Here is a 13,494-nt window from a genome sequence, read left to right as displayed (position 1 = left end):
ACTTATCACACATACATCTTCATCCGCACATACTAATTACTAGGTGTATGTGAATATTCACGGGTTTTCTAATGGAAGGGATTTTCTCCTTGATTTCATTAACGCAATCATAGAGGTTCTTACAGGGTCTCAACTCACTCTGTGCGTTTGGTTTATTCGGTTTACATGGTTCGGTTTATACGGTTTTTTGGTTTGTACGGTATTAATACTTCAGTAAATATGGTATGAAATTAAAATACGGTTCGGTTTCGGTATATACCAAATTACTTGGTATGGTTTCGGTATATACCATAATAACCAAAGTTGACGCAAAATTGAAAATGACGTAATAATTATTTGCAAATTTATGACTCAAAACACATACTATTTTACAAAAAATAGTATATAACTATATATGTAAGTATATGTGCATGCATTGATTCATCTATTGATGGTTATGGACGTGCTTAGCATTTTAAAAGAGAAAAATGACTATGTTACAAGAAAAAATTATGTTCTTAGTAGGGAATTTGACTCATGTATAAGAAAAATGACAACTTGTATGGTTGTTCATCTCAAGAAATATAAATGTATTTTTTACTTCGGTTTATTCGGTTAACCGTTTTGTTTTTGGGTATATACCATAAAAACCAAAGTTCAAATCTATATGAAAAGTTCATACCATACCGAAATCAGAAACCATAAAAACCGTAAAATTAGTTCGGTTCGGTTCGGTTTATTTTCGTTATGATTTTTCGGTTCGGTTTTCATATGCACAGAGTGAGTCTCAACTCTCAAAACAACAAAGTGAAAAATAGATATCATTTTCTCGGCAGGATTACACACAAAATGAAAAAGAAATCATAGCTGATTTTTTTTAAATTATCCGTCTCAACCACTGGCGGAGCTATGTACAATGCTGGAGGTGCCACAGCCCCCCCTCCCCCCACCCCCCCCCCCCCCCCCCACCCCCAGCTTTGACTAGTTTGTGAAGATTTTTTTTGGGGGATGGCTGAGATTCAAAACATAGGGTATTTTTGGCCCTGAAAATTGGTGTTTTATCTTTTTGGCCCCCAAACATCCCCGTCTAGCTCCGCCACTGGTCTCAACTATCTGAAGTTGTAGGGGCACTACTTGATCTTATTATACTGCACATCACAATACTCATATTTATACATGTATTCATACACATACATTGGTCTGTCTTCAAATTGACGGAGGTGAATCGATATTTCATGCGCCTGACGTTTTGGCGTGCTCTCAAGGTCATGCGGAATATTCACGTGTAAGGCAAGTATACCAGAAAATTGTACGTACGAGTACATTTTTCATTTAGGATTGGCAACATATGATCTTTAAAAATATACATGTATGGTTTCTAGAAAAACCTTGATGGAATCCATCCGATGTGACGTTGTGTATGGCTCGTGCAGCAGAAAAAAATAGCAAGATCGTCTGCGCTATACACACATGCTGCGCGAGTTGCGGCACGGTAGTGGAGGCCGAGCTGGCAGTAGGCTGCATACAATCAGAGGCAGTAGGGCGATGAATCGATGTGGCTACTACCATGCCATGACACAGCTGCGGCTGGCCCGGGGACAAACAAACAGAACAGCTGGCCTGGACACTACGCTACGCACTCCAACCGCGAGCCAGCTTACCTGGTGCGCACCTGCACTCCAACCGCGAGCCAGCTTGCTCTGCACCTGTACTTGTTTTTGCGAGGAGTCAATATTTCCTCCGTTTCAGATCCGGTGTGAAACTTCACACAGATTTGTAGCGCGGGTTAATTAGACAAGTGGGCAGGGTGTTTTTTTGTAAAAGTGCAGGCGAGGACGGTCTGGCCACGTGGCTGCCAATTGTCGCGCTGTGATAGGCCCGGGACCAAATCGTCACATACAGTGCAAGTTGGGGTATGGTGGAGTTGCATTTTACAAGTTTGATACTAAATTATCACATTCCATGCAAGTTATGGTACCCGAGGTGCTTTTACCTCATTATTTTAAAACTGTTTGTAGAGGTTACAAGGATGTTTAGACCAAATTGTACTATATATAGTGTAAATTTTCGCAAAACTTGAATTGTGGCACCCCGAGTGCTGAGATTCTAGATCTGCCACTGGTGGTGTTCTAGGGAAGAAGAAAGGGGAGAAAGGAGGTTGAAGAAAGCCATCTAACCGTTGGTTCTGCATCCGACGGCTGTAAACGAATGGCCGGACTCAAAATCAGTTTTCGGTCGACTGACCTCTAGTCTATCCCTTTCTTTGGCATGTCAGTCAAGGAGTTAAACGTGAGCATGGAGTCACAGACATGGCAGGGGTGGGTTGGAAACGTTTAATGCTCTCAGAGTGTGGTGTCCACTTCTTCTGCATGTCAATCAAGAGTCAAACGTGAGCATGGACTCACAGACATGGCAGGGGTGTGGGTTGGAAACGTTTCTCCGGGATCAACACGAACTTGCGCCGAATCTAGTACTGTCACTCTGTCATACGTGCATGTGCGCCATTGATGTCGTAGCTCTGCGGCGCATTCATTGGGGATGGCTGTTCCATATGCTCCCCTTCCTGTTTCCCATCATACTTTTGCCGGTGCATTCTATCCTTCCGACTCGCCTATATAGATGTGCACCGCACCCTGTGTGCAAGCTAAGATTCATTCCTATATTTAGCAACAACGCGAGTATTGGTGATCGATGGCGAAGCTGGGGCTAGCAGTAGGCACGTCGGCGAGGTTCTCCTGCTTCTTCTCCAACAAGAGCGACGCGGGCTCGGGGAGAGTCACGCGCCTCGGATGGATCCTCTTCCCTGCAAATCCTAGGTGCAGCAGGTATATGCAATGCAAGTGTGCAACTTCCGAGCTATATGCATGCAGCTCCACTAACTAATTAGCTCTGCCGCGGCCAGTTTGGCGACGAGATGGACCGCGGCCGCGGCCGCGGCGGTGGAGGCCCCGCCGAGAAGCGTCGACATGGGGTGCGCGCCGGTGCCGCGGGAGCAGGTGGAGATCGTGCAGTCGCTGAACGGCTGGGTGGCGGAGAACATGCTCCCGCTGCTCAACCCGGTGGAGTCCTCGTGGCAGCCGCACGACTTCCTGCCGTGCTCCGTCGCGGCACCCGGCGCGTCGGAGGAGGAGGCCCTGTCCGCCTTCACGGAGGGCGTGGCTGCGCTGCGCATGGGAGCCGCCGGCGTGCCTGACGAGATCCTGGTCTGCCTGGTGGGTAATATGGTGACGGAAGAGGCGCTGCCGTCGTACCAGAGCATGGGGAACCGCACGGAGGGCACCGCGGATGACACCGGCGCCAGCAGCCTCCCCTGGGCGCAGTGGATCCGCGGCTGGACGGCCGAGGAGAACCGCCACGGCGACCTCCTCAACCGCTACCTCTACCTCTCCGGCCGCGTCGACATGCGCCAGGTCGAGACCACCGTCCACCACCTCCTCCGCAACGGCATGGTACGTAATATACGCACATAAACACAGTTGCACCATACGTACTCAGTGCACTACCAACTTGTGCACTGGTTAATTAAACATTATATATGTTGTTTTGCTGTGAAGGAAATGCTGGTGCCCAAGAGCCCGTACCACAGCGTGATCTACGGCGCGTTCCAGGAGCGCGCGACCTTCGTCTCCCACGTGCACACGGCGAGGCTCGCCGGGCAGCACGGCGACCAGGCGCTCGCCAAGATCTGCGGCGTGATTGCCGCCGACGAGAAGAGGCACGAGGCGGGCTACACCAGGGTGTGCGCCAAGCTCTTCGAGGTGGACCCCGACGGCATGGTGCGCGCGCTGGCGCACGTCATGCGCGGCAAGGTCACCATGCCGGGGCTGCTCATGTCCGACGGCCGCGACGCCGATGGCAGCCTGTTCGAGCGATTCTCCGCCGTGGCGCAGCGTGCCGGCGTGTACACGGCGAGGGACTACGGCGATCTGGTGGAGCACTTCGTGCGCAGGTGGCGGGTGGCAGAGCTCGCCGGACTCTCTGGAGAGGGCCGCCGCGCGCAGGAATACGTGTGCGGGCTCCCGCCCAAGATACGGAGGATGGAGGAGCTGGCACACCAGAGGGCGGCCCGTAGCGAGCTCAGGCCGGCCCGCTTCAGTTGGATCTTCGATAGGCACGTCATGGTGGGCTGAAGCATGGGTTTCTATGCCTTATACGTAGACTTGCGTATGTTTGGTTCGATTCCCATCCTCAAAAAAAAAATTGGTTAGATTCCCCTCCGCCCCTAAAAAAAAGAAGGTTAGATTCCCCTCTGGAACATTTATGTATTCCTGTAAACGTTGATCTTATCTCATGCAATAAAGCACGTTGTGATTCTAAAAAATATCTGCCCCTCAAAAAAAAGGTGGCTTACCTGCCTGGATGAAAACAGACTACTCTATTACCGGGTTTCTTTTTTCAAACTATTTCCGGTTTATTGTTGCTCCAGTCTTTGCTTTCTAACCAAGACTGAAGTTATAATTTTTCCTGGGTAAGCCTGAAGTTGTTGTTTTTCGTGGATGAGTCTGAAGTTATTTTGAAGCCATGATAAGCAAGAAACACATATCTAATTGACATGAGATAGTTTCTCCCTAGTCGATTCGACACTAGACTAAAGGGAACTAATTATAAATTCAAAGAAATAACTCAGCTAGTATCACTTAAATGCTGTAGCATGTTCTTTTTTTTCGGGGAAAAACTTTCAATCTATTCATCTTCAATCATAGTAATACAACAAATACTAGAAATAATAAAAATTACATCCAGATCCGTAAACCACCTAGCTACGACTACAAGCACAAGAACTCCCCAGCGGCTTGTTGGTAGGCCAACAGGAGTTTATACGACAAGGTGGGATATAGTGTGTTATTATCCGTAAATCTTGAAAGAAAAGAAAAACTTGCAGATACATACTTCACACCATGCTAGCTGTAGGGCCATGCTAATCTCTAGAAATTTCTACAGTTTTGCTAAAGCACATCTAGATGTGCCATAAGTATTGCACATCTAAACCCCATTTCATTGATCTTACATCAAAATTTGTGTGGATATTTTTTCCTTTTTTTATTATTTTTGTGCTTGATTCACCCACTTAGATGTGCAATAACTAAGGCACATCTAGATATGCGCTAGACACACCGAAATTTCTACCACGGTTGGGCCCAATGGGAGAGACAGGCTTGGGGTAGCTACGGCTATAGCCCCATGCTTAGTAACAACAGAACGCATGTGATGCATCAGAGCAAATGGTGCCACCGGTGCACCGGACCCGTTGCAAATTCAAAAATATTTGAAAAAATTCAAAAAAACTAATACATTGACACACAACATCGATGTATGTTGTCGCAAAAATTCAAATAAGACTTAGCAGCGGCGCCACAACGGTGTCCAAGGAGACAGATGTGGAGAGGTGCCACAAGCTCCCGCAGCCTTAGCAATCAATGGGCAGTATAGAGAGTATAATTTGGAAAAGGCGGTTCATATATTTACACACCCAGTGACCTTCAAAATTCAAAAACGTATGCAGCCAAAAAATACACATCAAACCCTTCAAAAATAAATTCCCTATAAAACCTTCAAAATTGAATATACTGTACACAAAGAGAGAACCAGCGGTAAAAGCCAGGCCTTCATGGCTTTCGGTATGGAAAAGAAAAGAAACCTTCTACTCTTGGAAGTAATCATACACGGTATGATGGTATAACAGCGAGTCGTCCTCCTTGTAGTGGAGGAGGTAGTAGCACTGCTTGCAGAAATAGCAGGGATTATTGGGAGCCCATTTATCGTCCACCGTCATCTTCGTGGCGAGGTAGATCTGGCACACTGAACACTTCTGGAAACGCCTCTGCATGTGGAACGTCATGAGAGGGTACTCCGCTTGGTTCTGGGTGTCCTCCGGGTGGATCAGCCTCATGTCTCTAATCACGAACGTGTGCTTGCAGTTCCCCTGAAATTGTGCAGGCCAGAGACATGAGGGAAATGATACCGGTTCTTTTTCTTTAATATAAACTGTGCATTTTTTTCTGCACAAATTGAATATTAAGCGTCACACAGTATGGCAGTTCTAAGTTATCTTATCTTAGATTCTAGACACCAAATCTTTTTCTCAACAACAATGAGACTGGTTAGATATAATGAAGAGAATAAGAGTGGAACCTGGTGGCAGTAGAGGTACCCAGCACCAAGCCGGAAGTGCAGGTCTGAAAAGTAGGTACTTTGCATGTCCGCAGATTTAAACTCGGGCACATTCGAAATATTCAAGCCCTTCAATAAGTCCTTTTGTCGTTTCTTTAACACGCCAGAACTAATGGCGTCCCACTTCTCTGCCACCTCATCACTGGAATTGTCAAGCCAGTCAACTATAGGTTTACTGTAATCAACCGCAGAATAATGTCTCGTGTCATTGTAGAACGTGTCCTGATAAAAGAGTGGAGATTAGCAAAGCCTCAACCCTTCTGTAATAGTGTGTCATCATAGATTTGCAAAAGAACTAAAGAAAGCGTACCTCAATAAGAAAAAAGCCAGAATGATTATGTAGCTTGTTCAACTCCATCAACTTATTAGTCGAACAGTAAATATTGTCCTTCAGATCTGTGAGGAGCTGGCTCCCCAAAACAAGAAATTCCTGATTCTGCACAGGGGAAAGAGATCACAACAAAACTTAATCTACGCATATTTCACCATAAAGATAAGAACATGTAACTAAAGTTCCAAGAAATTACTTTCACAGAGCCATGCCTGCGCTCATAAATTTCAACACAAAGAATTGCTTCTGGATAAACTATAGGTATGTGTTCGTCAGATTTCGAAGCTTTGTTCTGGAACAAAAAAAACGTTGAGAAGAGAAAATTTCTGAAAACAAAAAGAACTTCTGTAAAGAAATGTTTGCATGTCGCAAATGATAAAACCATACCTTCCAAGGGGCACTGTGGGCACCGTTGTATTTAAGAGATTTTGCCAAGTCAATTTTCTCCGCTGATGCCTTAGAGCCTTTGGACATCACAGAATCACCACTGTACTCAAATAATAATATTGTAAGGAACAGAGCAGATCAAACGAAAGCATCTATATTATGGTCTTAATTGGATAACATAAGATAATTAAGGACAAAATTATTTAGTTTCTCTTGAGCAGTTATTCAGTAATTAAGTAATAATAGTAAATGACGACATGGCCATCAGGATCTAAATCCAAAGGCGCTAGGTCCAGCTTGACACAAAGACTAAGGGCAAGCTTCAATGTCCTTATCAGTTTCAGCCAGCAGCATTTTAGTGAAAACAAGAATCCAGTCTGGCTGGTTCCAGCTAATATTTGAGTACAGACAATGATTTTCGTTAGTTCAGACAAAAATTACCCCCTCTATTTCATTATGTGTCCTCAGCCTCAGGACACCTGTTTCAATATATCTATCCATGGATTGCATGTATGATGCATTAGCGAGTTTTCTCCCTGGTGACCCAAATAATATATGCTGATTTCTGTTTTCCCAAGCTTCACGCTACTGAAAGAAACCTTGTTCCAGGCAAAACTCACAATTCATGTACTCCTGGCATTCCACGTCTCCACATACGAGGCTCTATGCTAGTTCCTGCTATGAAGTCACATTTCATCTACTCCATCTATATGCTCTATTATTAGTACAACTCCCGCACACTTGCATACGAACGGCTGAATCTATGCATTCTAAAATGGCTGAAGTGAAACCAACCTTATGCAACTCCAGCTGACAATGCTGCTTTTATGTTTGTTTAGAGGGAAAATATCTATTTGGTGTGTTATACAAAATATTGCCTCCAAATTTGCCTGAACACACCACAATTTACCTACATATAAACTAGCGCAAGTTTGACCAAAATGCTCAAGAAGCACTCGCTGTGGGGACACTACTCTTAAATAATGTCAAAACTCAAGTTTTCTGAGAAGGAGAAACCATCTTATTTGAAACTGGAACGGGGACCAGTAGCATATCGGTTCGATCCGAAAGCTAGTTATCAAAGCTGTCTCCCAGAGATCAACCTTCAAACCTTTTCCTTTTAATCTCAGGAAGGCTTTCTCAGGGAGCAAGCTGGTTGGGGCACTGCTAAACGACAAGCACGCATGCCTGGATTGATGTTGGTGGAGCCGTGGAGGAAGCGTGGGTAGCATGGTAGCTTGATGTAGAGCGATTAGTTTCTTTCAGTGCTTTGATTAGGGTTGGCATAGTCTATTTTCAACTCAATTAAATGGTTTTTTGTCTGCGCGCACATCACGGTGAGGACATATGTGAATCATATGGAGTATAATAGGCTGTTAATTATGTTTAATTGAGGTTCTTCAGCAGTTCCCAAGGCTTCGAGAATTCTGAGTTCAATCTGAGAGTCAGAACAAAAATGAACTGGGCACATCTGGTTCTGAATACTACCTCGTAAAATTCTGCAGCTATGTTTGAACAAAAACATATCTTAGAAACTAAAGTCTTTCTATAAGTAAGAGATTGAGGATGCCAGAAAGTTAAGTTAGTATCGAACTGTTATTACATCTAGCGTTGTGCAGGCCGAATCTCTATGTGATGGCTTGGGTAATAGCACCCCACCAAGATTCAACAAAATTCAATGATTGGCAAAGAAAATTCAATGATTACCTGAATGAGTGCAGCCTTGCTGCCCGTTTGTCATCTTCTTGTTTTAGCATGATCTCTGCCATCTTCTCTGCTTTAGTAAGATAGCTTCCCTGATTATGATAATATGATGCAAAACAACGATCAGTATTTGTAGGTGCTAAAACAGATGCATTTATAAATGCACTTAAATGACAAGAGAACACACAGGCTACCACTAACTAATATTCAGGAAATGTTTTACAATGTACATGTATATCACTGAAACCTGGGCCTAATCCTCATTAAAGCCTGGTTCTATGATATATTTTGCAGGATTCAATCTATTCTAGTAGAATAGGTAAATATGAAATGTTTGGATATTATAGCAGTCATAATTAAACTAGGTTCTTTTTCAACTATCGCAGATTTGTTTTATTATCTTCAAACTTACCAACTGGCAGCGCCAGTAGAAGTTTCTATTAACCAGCTGATCATATTGTCAAAATGGCCAAACCCTGTATATCATTGGTTCTTAGCCAGAAACCTAAAGCAATCTAGGAGGAACATGCTGCAACTGAACTGATGCAACAAAGTCATAAAGCAACTACCACTGACTACACAAGACAGATTTATAAAAATGTATTTAACAAAGCACGTAGGCAACAAATGGAGTTTCATACCTGTAAAATATGCGCTCGAACTTCCCGATCAAAATGCCTGCCTCTCTTTTTGCCCTTTTTACGTTCTGTTTGCCCATCTGTGCCTTCTGGATCATGAGGAACAACTGACATATCCTCACTAGGCAATACAGGTGTTTCACTTTCAATTGATGGAGTTGAAGAGGTTCCATTTTTACCCTTTCTGCCTCTGGGTTTCCCCTTGCTCCCTTCTGGTTCATGTGGTACAATCGCCAACTCAACAGGTGATCCAGATGTCTCTCTTTCAGCTGTTGAATCTGAGGTGAGGGCACCATTGTTTCCATTCCTCTCTCTGGTTTTCCTCTTTCCACCTCTTGTTTTCCCATTGCTGCCTTCTGGTTCATGCAGTCCAATTGCCATATCACCGGGAGCTGATACTGAACTTTGTGTTTCAGCTGATGCACTTGAGGTGACAGTCTCATTTCCAGGGGTGGAACTCGCTGACATTCTGCATGTGCTAGACCAAAAGAACACATCAGATCATATCAGCCATATAAGGCATAACAAAGCGAATTATCAAATGTCAAAAATGCAGCTAGGGGTAGCGTAAGTTCACAAAAGTGTCACTACAACACTAATTCTCAGGTGCTCTTGCTACGAGTTCTGACTTGCATGTCATGACATGTAAAACATACTACAGCAGACACCTTGGGAAAGCCTACCTTGCTAATTTTTTTGATTGGCATGGCGGCTAACTAGTAACAACCATGCCAACATTTTCCAAGCATCCTCTGCTCATGTTGCATTTAATCCAACTTGCCTAAGCCATCATACAAGATAAGAAATCAACCACACCAAAAAAATACAGCAACCAAGCATCAACCAAAGCAGACTGCTTACCCCCCATCTAACCTTTGATCCAATGGCTGTGATGGAGCGCCAGAACTTTGATCTGCTGATTGTGATAGAGCGCCACAGTCCCAGCCCTCCTACAAACGCATGGGTAAAAAACTCGCATCACCAAGATACCAATGACACCAAAGGGAATAGAGCAAGTGGATTAGCAGTAGAGAGGTCACCTCCATGGCCTCCCGGAGAGCGCGCTCCACAAGCTCCTCCTCAGAGAGCACCCTCAGGTCATCGACGCTGCAAAACACACACAAACAAAGTACAGCACGCAATGTCAAATCCTTAATATGAAAGTACACACTAAGCAGACTGCAGAGGATTTCTGTCGACAAGGCATGATGAAATCAAGGGATTACCAGAGCTCGTCAACGAATTCGTCCCCCGGGTCGCCCAATTCGTCACGCAGGGACTGCACGCAAACGGAAACAAGATGCCATTAGACCAAAACTCTAGGGCGAATCGAAGAGCTGGGGTTTGGGGACAAGGGGGTGGATTGGCACCTGAACCTCGCGGAGGGTGGAGGAGATGAACTCGGGGACGGTGCAGACAGGGCCCACCATGTAGGGGATGAACACCGGGCCGCCGCGGGCGAAGGGCTCGCGCGGCCGCTCTTCGGCGGCGGCGGAGCACTCCGCCTCCTCGGCAGCCGCCGCCATCGCCGCGGGCGATTCGCTCTCCCCCTCCCGGGGTTTCGCCGCCAATGAGCACGGAAGCACGTCGAGTTGGATACGCCCACGTCGATTGTATCCTGGTTTCTAACTAGGACCGAGCCTGGCGAGGGTGCGGGGAGTCGCGTGGAACGAGGGGCGGCGCCGTCGCCTCACTGGCCGCCGCCAAGGGTCGAGCAGAGCTTTTATTGGGCTGCGTCCAGGGAGGGAATAGGGCGCGACCTAGGGAGAGACGTAGAGGAAGGTGGAGGGTGGCCCGTCGGCGCGATAGAGGTGGCGGTGGCGGCGGCGGCGGCCTAGGGCTTAGGAGTGCGGGGTGGACGGGGCGAGAACGGCGAGCGGTGGGGATTTTATTTTCCTCTACGCGGAACCTTTCCGAAAACGCTGCCGAACGCAGACCGGACCGGACGGCCACGAGGGGGGCGCGAATTTCGGACGGCGGGGGGCGGTAGGGTCGTAGGGGCGACGGCGGTCCTGGCGCTGGATGTGCTCCTGCGCGGAGGAGACCGTGGCGTGCCCGTGCGCTGGGCCTGTCCCTCCCTCTTTTCTTCCTTTGCTATATCTGTTTGAATTTTTATTTTTGATAAGATTTCTTTCTCTTGATGATTTGGATTGGTGGTCTTTTCTTTTCTTTTTCCTGGAAAAGACACGGGCGGATCTGTTCTTTTTTTTCCAAGAATCATAGGGTTTATTACTCCAAAGTCCAATAAGTTACATATTTACAATCCTCAGCGATAAGCACGCTGACAAACGGTGGAGAACAACTCAGCCAACATGCTGTGCTATCCCCACATCTACCATAATTCGCTAACGAATCTACAACCCTGTTTTGCTCTCTATGACTTTTATCATTCATGTACCCTTTAACAGTTCTAACCAGATGGCCATGCATGGATCTATCCAATGAATCATCCTACATCGCCTTGAGTGCTAAGGAGCAATCCGACTGCAGAATAATATTAGTTGAAGAGTGCTCGGCCGCCAACTTGAGTCCCTCCGCCATAGCTTGTAGTTCGGCCTCAAGGGCTTCGTTACAATTGAAAATTTTACTATACGCAACAAAGATCACCCCATCTTTATCATCTCTCAGTATCATACCGGAACCCGCGGAACCATCTAAGCCATTAAAAGAACCATCCACTGATAATGCTACTACGCCCGCGGGAGGTCTTGGTCACCGTTTTGGTATTGTATTAGGCTACGGCTACTCCAGAGTCCCTGGAGGGTTCAACATTAACGGGGCTTTACCCTTGATGATTTTTTCCATTGACAGGGAAATCTGGTTGTAAGATTTGTAGTAGCTGACCAAGAAGGAGCACGAAACCTCCAGGGGAGGAATAGATTTGCCGTGTTCTAATTCATTGCGGAGGTGCCCGCTGCACCACAATACCATGATGATTCTGCTTCTAACTTGCTCCTGACGGATCTGTTATGTGCACTGAAAATGCAAAGCACCGAAACAAAATATTACATCGAGCCGTTGTTGCCACTCCGGAGCCGACCTAACCATATGCTCTGGAGTCACAGTCGTCGACGCTAAACCCTTGATTTGATCGAAATGCCTAACACCAGATCTCGCCATCCCGCACGTATCGAAAAACCTTAATCTCGTCGTTCCAAGAAGACGGCAGAAGTCTACGTCTGACCTCCGCCGACTCATCGATGTGCCAAAGACGCCCGAGTAATGAGTAAGCGTAACGGTAGCACACGCAACACATAATGCTGCCTTGTTGCATTTTTTACTTATTAGGATTTATGAACAACTTTTTTATTTAATTGAATATCATATTTTGTAAATTACTTTAAATGTTACAAACAAATTCATGAAAATCCAAAAAACACCGTCTTGGTTGCCCATTAACAATGTTGACAAGAAAACTAAAGTAGAGTTAGCTAACAAGGCCAAAACAAATTTGTATAGATGATTTTGTTAACTAAGACAAAAAGAAACTACTATTCCTAATTGGTGAAAATTGAAGTATCGAGTTCCCATCACGGCTTTGGTTGCTTCGGCCAGTGAAAAATAATAAACATGTAATTGGCTAAGCCACGTACACATGCAAAAATATCTTAAAAATTGCACTTACACATCCATGAAACCATATAGTTATTTCTGTTTTTGCGATAAAGTAACATACAGTATAATCCATGTTCTCGTTGCCCCCTTTTGTTACAAAATTAACACACACACAAAAATTGAGTTGACTAAAAATTATGGACAAGAAAAACATTAGCAACCATCCAAATAAGAGCCAACATTTTGAACATGACCAAAATACTGGTATATGGTTGATTTCGGTAACAACGTCGACCAAGAAACATATCTAAGAGCTATAGTCATTCCCTTGCATTTTGCTGCTGCTCACTTTTGCAACCTCATGCTCAAATGTTTTGCAGACTGAATATCTCCTCCCAAGCGTGATAACCAGAAAGTTTTCCATGTTTCAAGGGGTAAACGATCCTTGGTGCTCTTTTATACACTACATTTCGTCGATCTACGGCGTTTCTTCCATCTACAGCTTTCTACAGTTACTTCTACAGACTATAGCAATGACGGTGGTCTACATTGGTTTCCCATGCCGTCGTTGTACAGGGCGAGTCCCGCCGGTGAAGCCATTGCCGGTACGGCGGAACCCAGCTAGATAGCGGCAGCGACAAGAGCCCTACCATGCGAATGCTCCAAAACTGGGCGAACTCGTCACACCACCGGCACCTGCACGTAGACGTAGGCGGCTCACTTGGGCGG

General features: G+C 45.6%; 2 protein-coding genes across 6 annotated transcripts; one reads left to right on the top strand and one right to left on the bottom strand.

Annotated features, from left to right (window-relative positions):
- The first annotated feature begins 2,525 nt into the window (after window positions 1-2,525).
- Window positions 2,526-4,300, top strand: LOC109779328 (acyl-[acyl-carrier-protein] desaturase 4, chloroplastic). Of its 2 annotated transcripts, none has more exons than XM_020337936.2 (3): window positions 2,526-2,804; window positions 2,882-3,428; window positions 3,534-4,300. In XM_020337936.2, the coding sequence occupies exons 1-3, from the start codon at window positions 2,671-2,673 to the stop codon at window positions 4,107-4,109; spliced, it is 1,257 nt and encodes a 418-aa protein (XP_020193525.1). In that variant the 5' UTR covers window positions 2,526-2,670; the 3' UTR covers window positions 4,110-4,300. The 2 variants fall into 2 exon arrangements, with proteins under 2 accessions (XP_020193525.1, XP_020193527.1); XM_020337938.3 differs by having other exon boundaries at window positions 2,563-2,795.
- Window positions 4,301-5,418: 1,118 nt separating this feature from the next.
- On the bottom strand, window positions 5,419-11,213 carry LOC109779335 (snRNA-activating protein complex subunit). 4 transcript variants are annotated; one of them, XM_020337946.4, is made up of 11 exons: window positions 10,581-11,213; window positions 10,437-10,489; window positions 10,251-10,317; window positions 10,072-10,160; window positions 9,214-9,688; window positions 8,576-8,664; window positions 6,869-6,968; window positions 6,678-6,773; window positions 6,461-6,586; window positions 6,112-6,372; window positions 5,419-5,902 (listed from the first exon to the last, which is right to left on the bottom strand). In XM_020337946.4, exons 1-11 carry the CDS (start codon window positions 10,734-10,736, stop codon window positions 5,621-5,623), a joined length of 1,794 nt encoding a protein of 597 aa, XP_020193535.1. In that variant the 5' UTR covers window positions 10,737-11,213; the 3' UTR covers window positions 5,419-5,620. The 4 variants fall into 4 exon arrangements, with proteins under 4 accessions (XP_020193535.1, XP_020193536.1, XP_020193537.1 ...); XM_020337947.4 differs by having other exon boundaries at window positions 9,214-9,679; window positions 10,581-11,212; XM_020337948.4 differs by having other exon boundaries at window positions 10,084-10,160; window positions 10,581-11,212.
- Window positions 11,214-13,494: the final 2,281 nt, after the last annotated feature.

Source organism: Aegilops tauschii, chromosome 3 (genome assembly GCF_002575655.3).
Source record: "Aegilops tauschii subsp. strangulata cultivar AL8/78 chromosome 3, Aet v6.0, whole genome shotgun sequence".
Lineage (NCBI taxonomy): Eukaryota > Viridiplantae > Streptophyta > Magnoliopsida > Poales > Poaceae > Aegilops > Aegilops tauschii.
This window is presented reverse-complemented; position numbering and strand designations above follow the sequence as displayed.

Bases quoted from the DNA above. Each gene is read 5' to 3' on its own strand.
- LOC109779328 (XM_020337936.2), top strand. From the start codon at position 2,671: ATGGCGAAGCTGGGGCTAGCAGTAGGCACGTCGGCGAGGTTCTCCTGC. The intron at 2,805-2,881 runs GTATATGCAATG...TGCCGCGGCCAG, and splicing joins GCAAATCCTAGGTGCAGCAG to TTTGGCGACGAGATGGACCG. The intron at 3,429-3,533 runs GTACGTAATATA...TTTGCTGTGAAG, and splicing joins ACCTCCTCCGCAACGGCATG to GAAATGCTGGTGCCCAAGAG.
- LOC109779335 (XM_020337946.4), bottom strand. From the start codon at position 10,736: ATGGCGGCGGCTGCCGAGGAGGCGGAGTGCTCCGCCGCCGCCGAAGAG. The intron at 9,689-10,071 runs GTAAGCAGTCTG...CTTTTGGTCTAG, and splicing joins GATCAAAGGTTAGATGGGGG to CACATGCAGAATGTCAGCGA. The intron at 6,969-8,575 runs GTAATCATTGAA...ATTTGAGTACAG, and splicing joins GCAAGGCTGCACTCATTCAG to TGGTGATTCTGTGATGTCCA.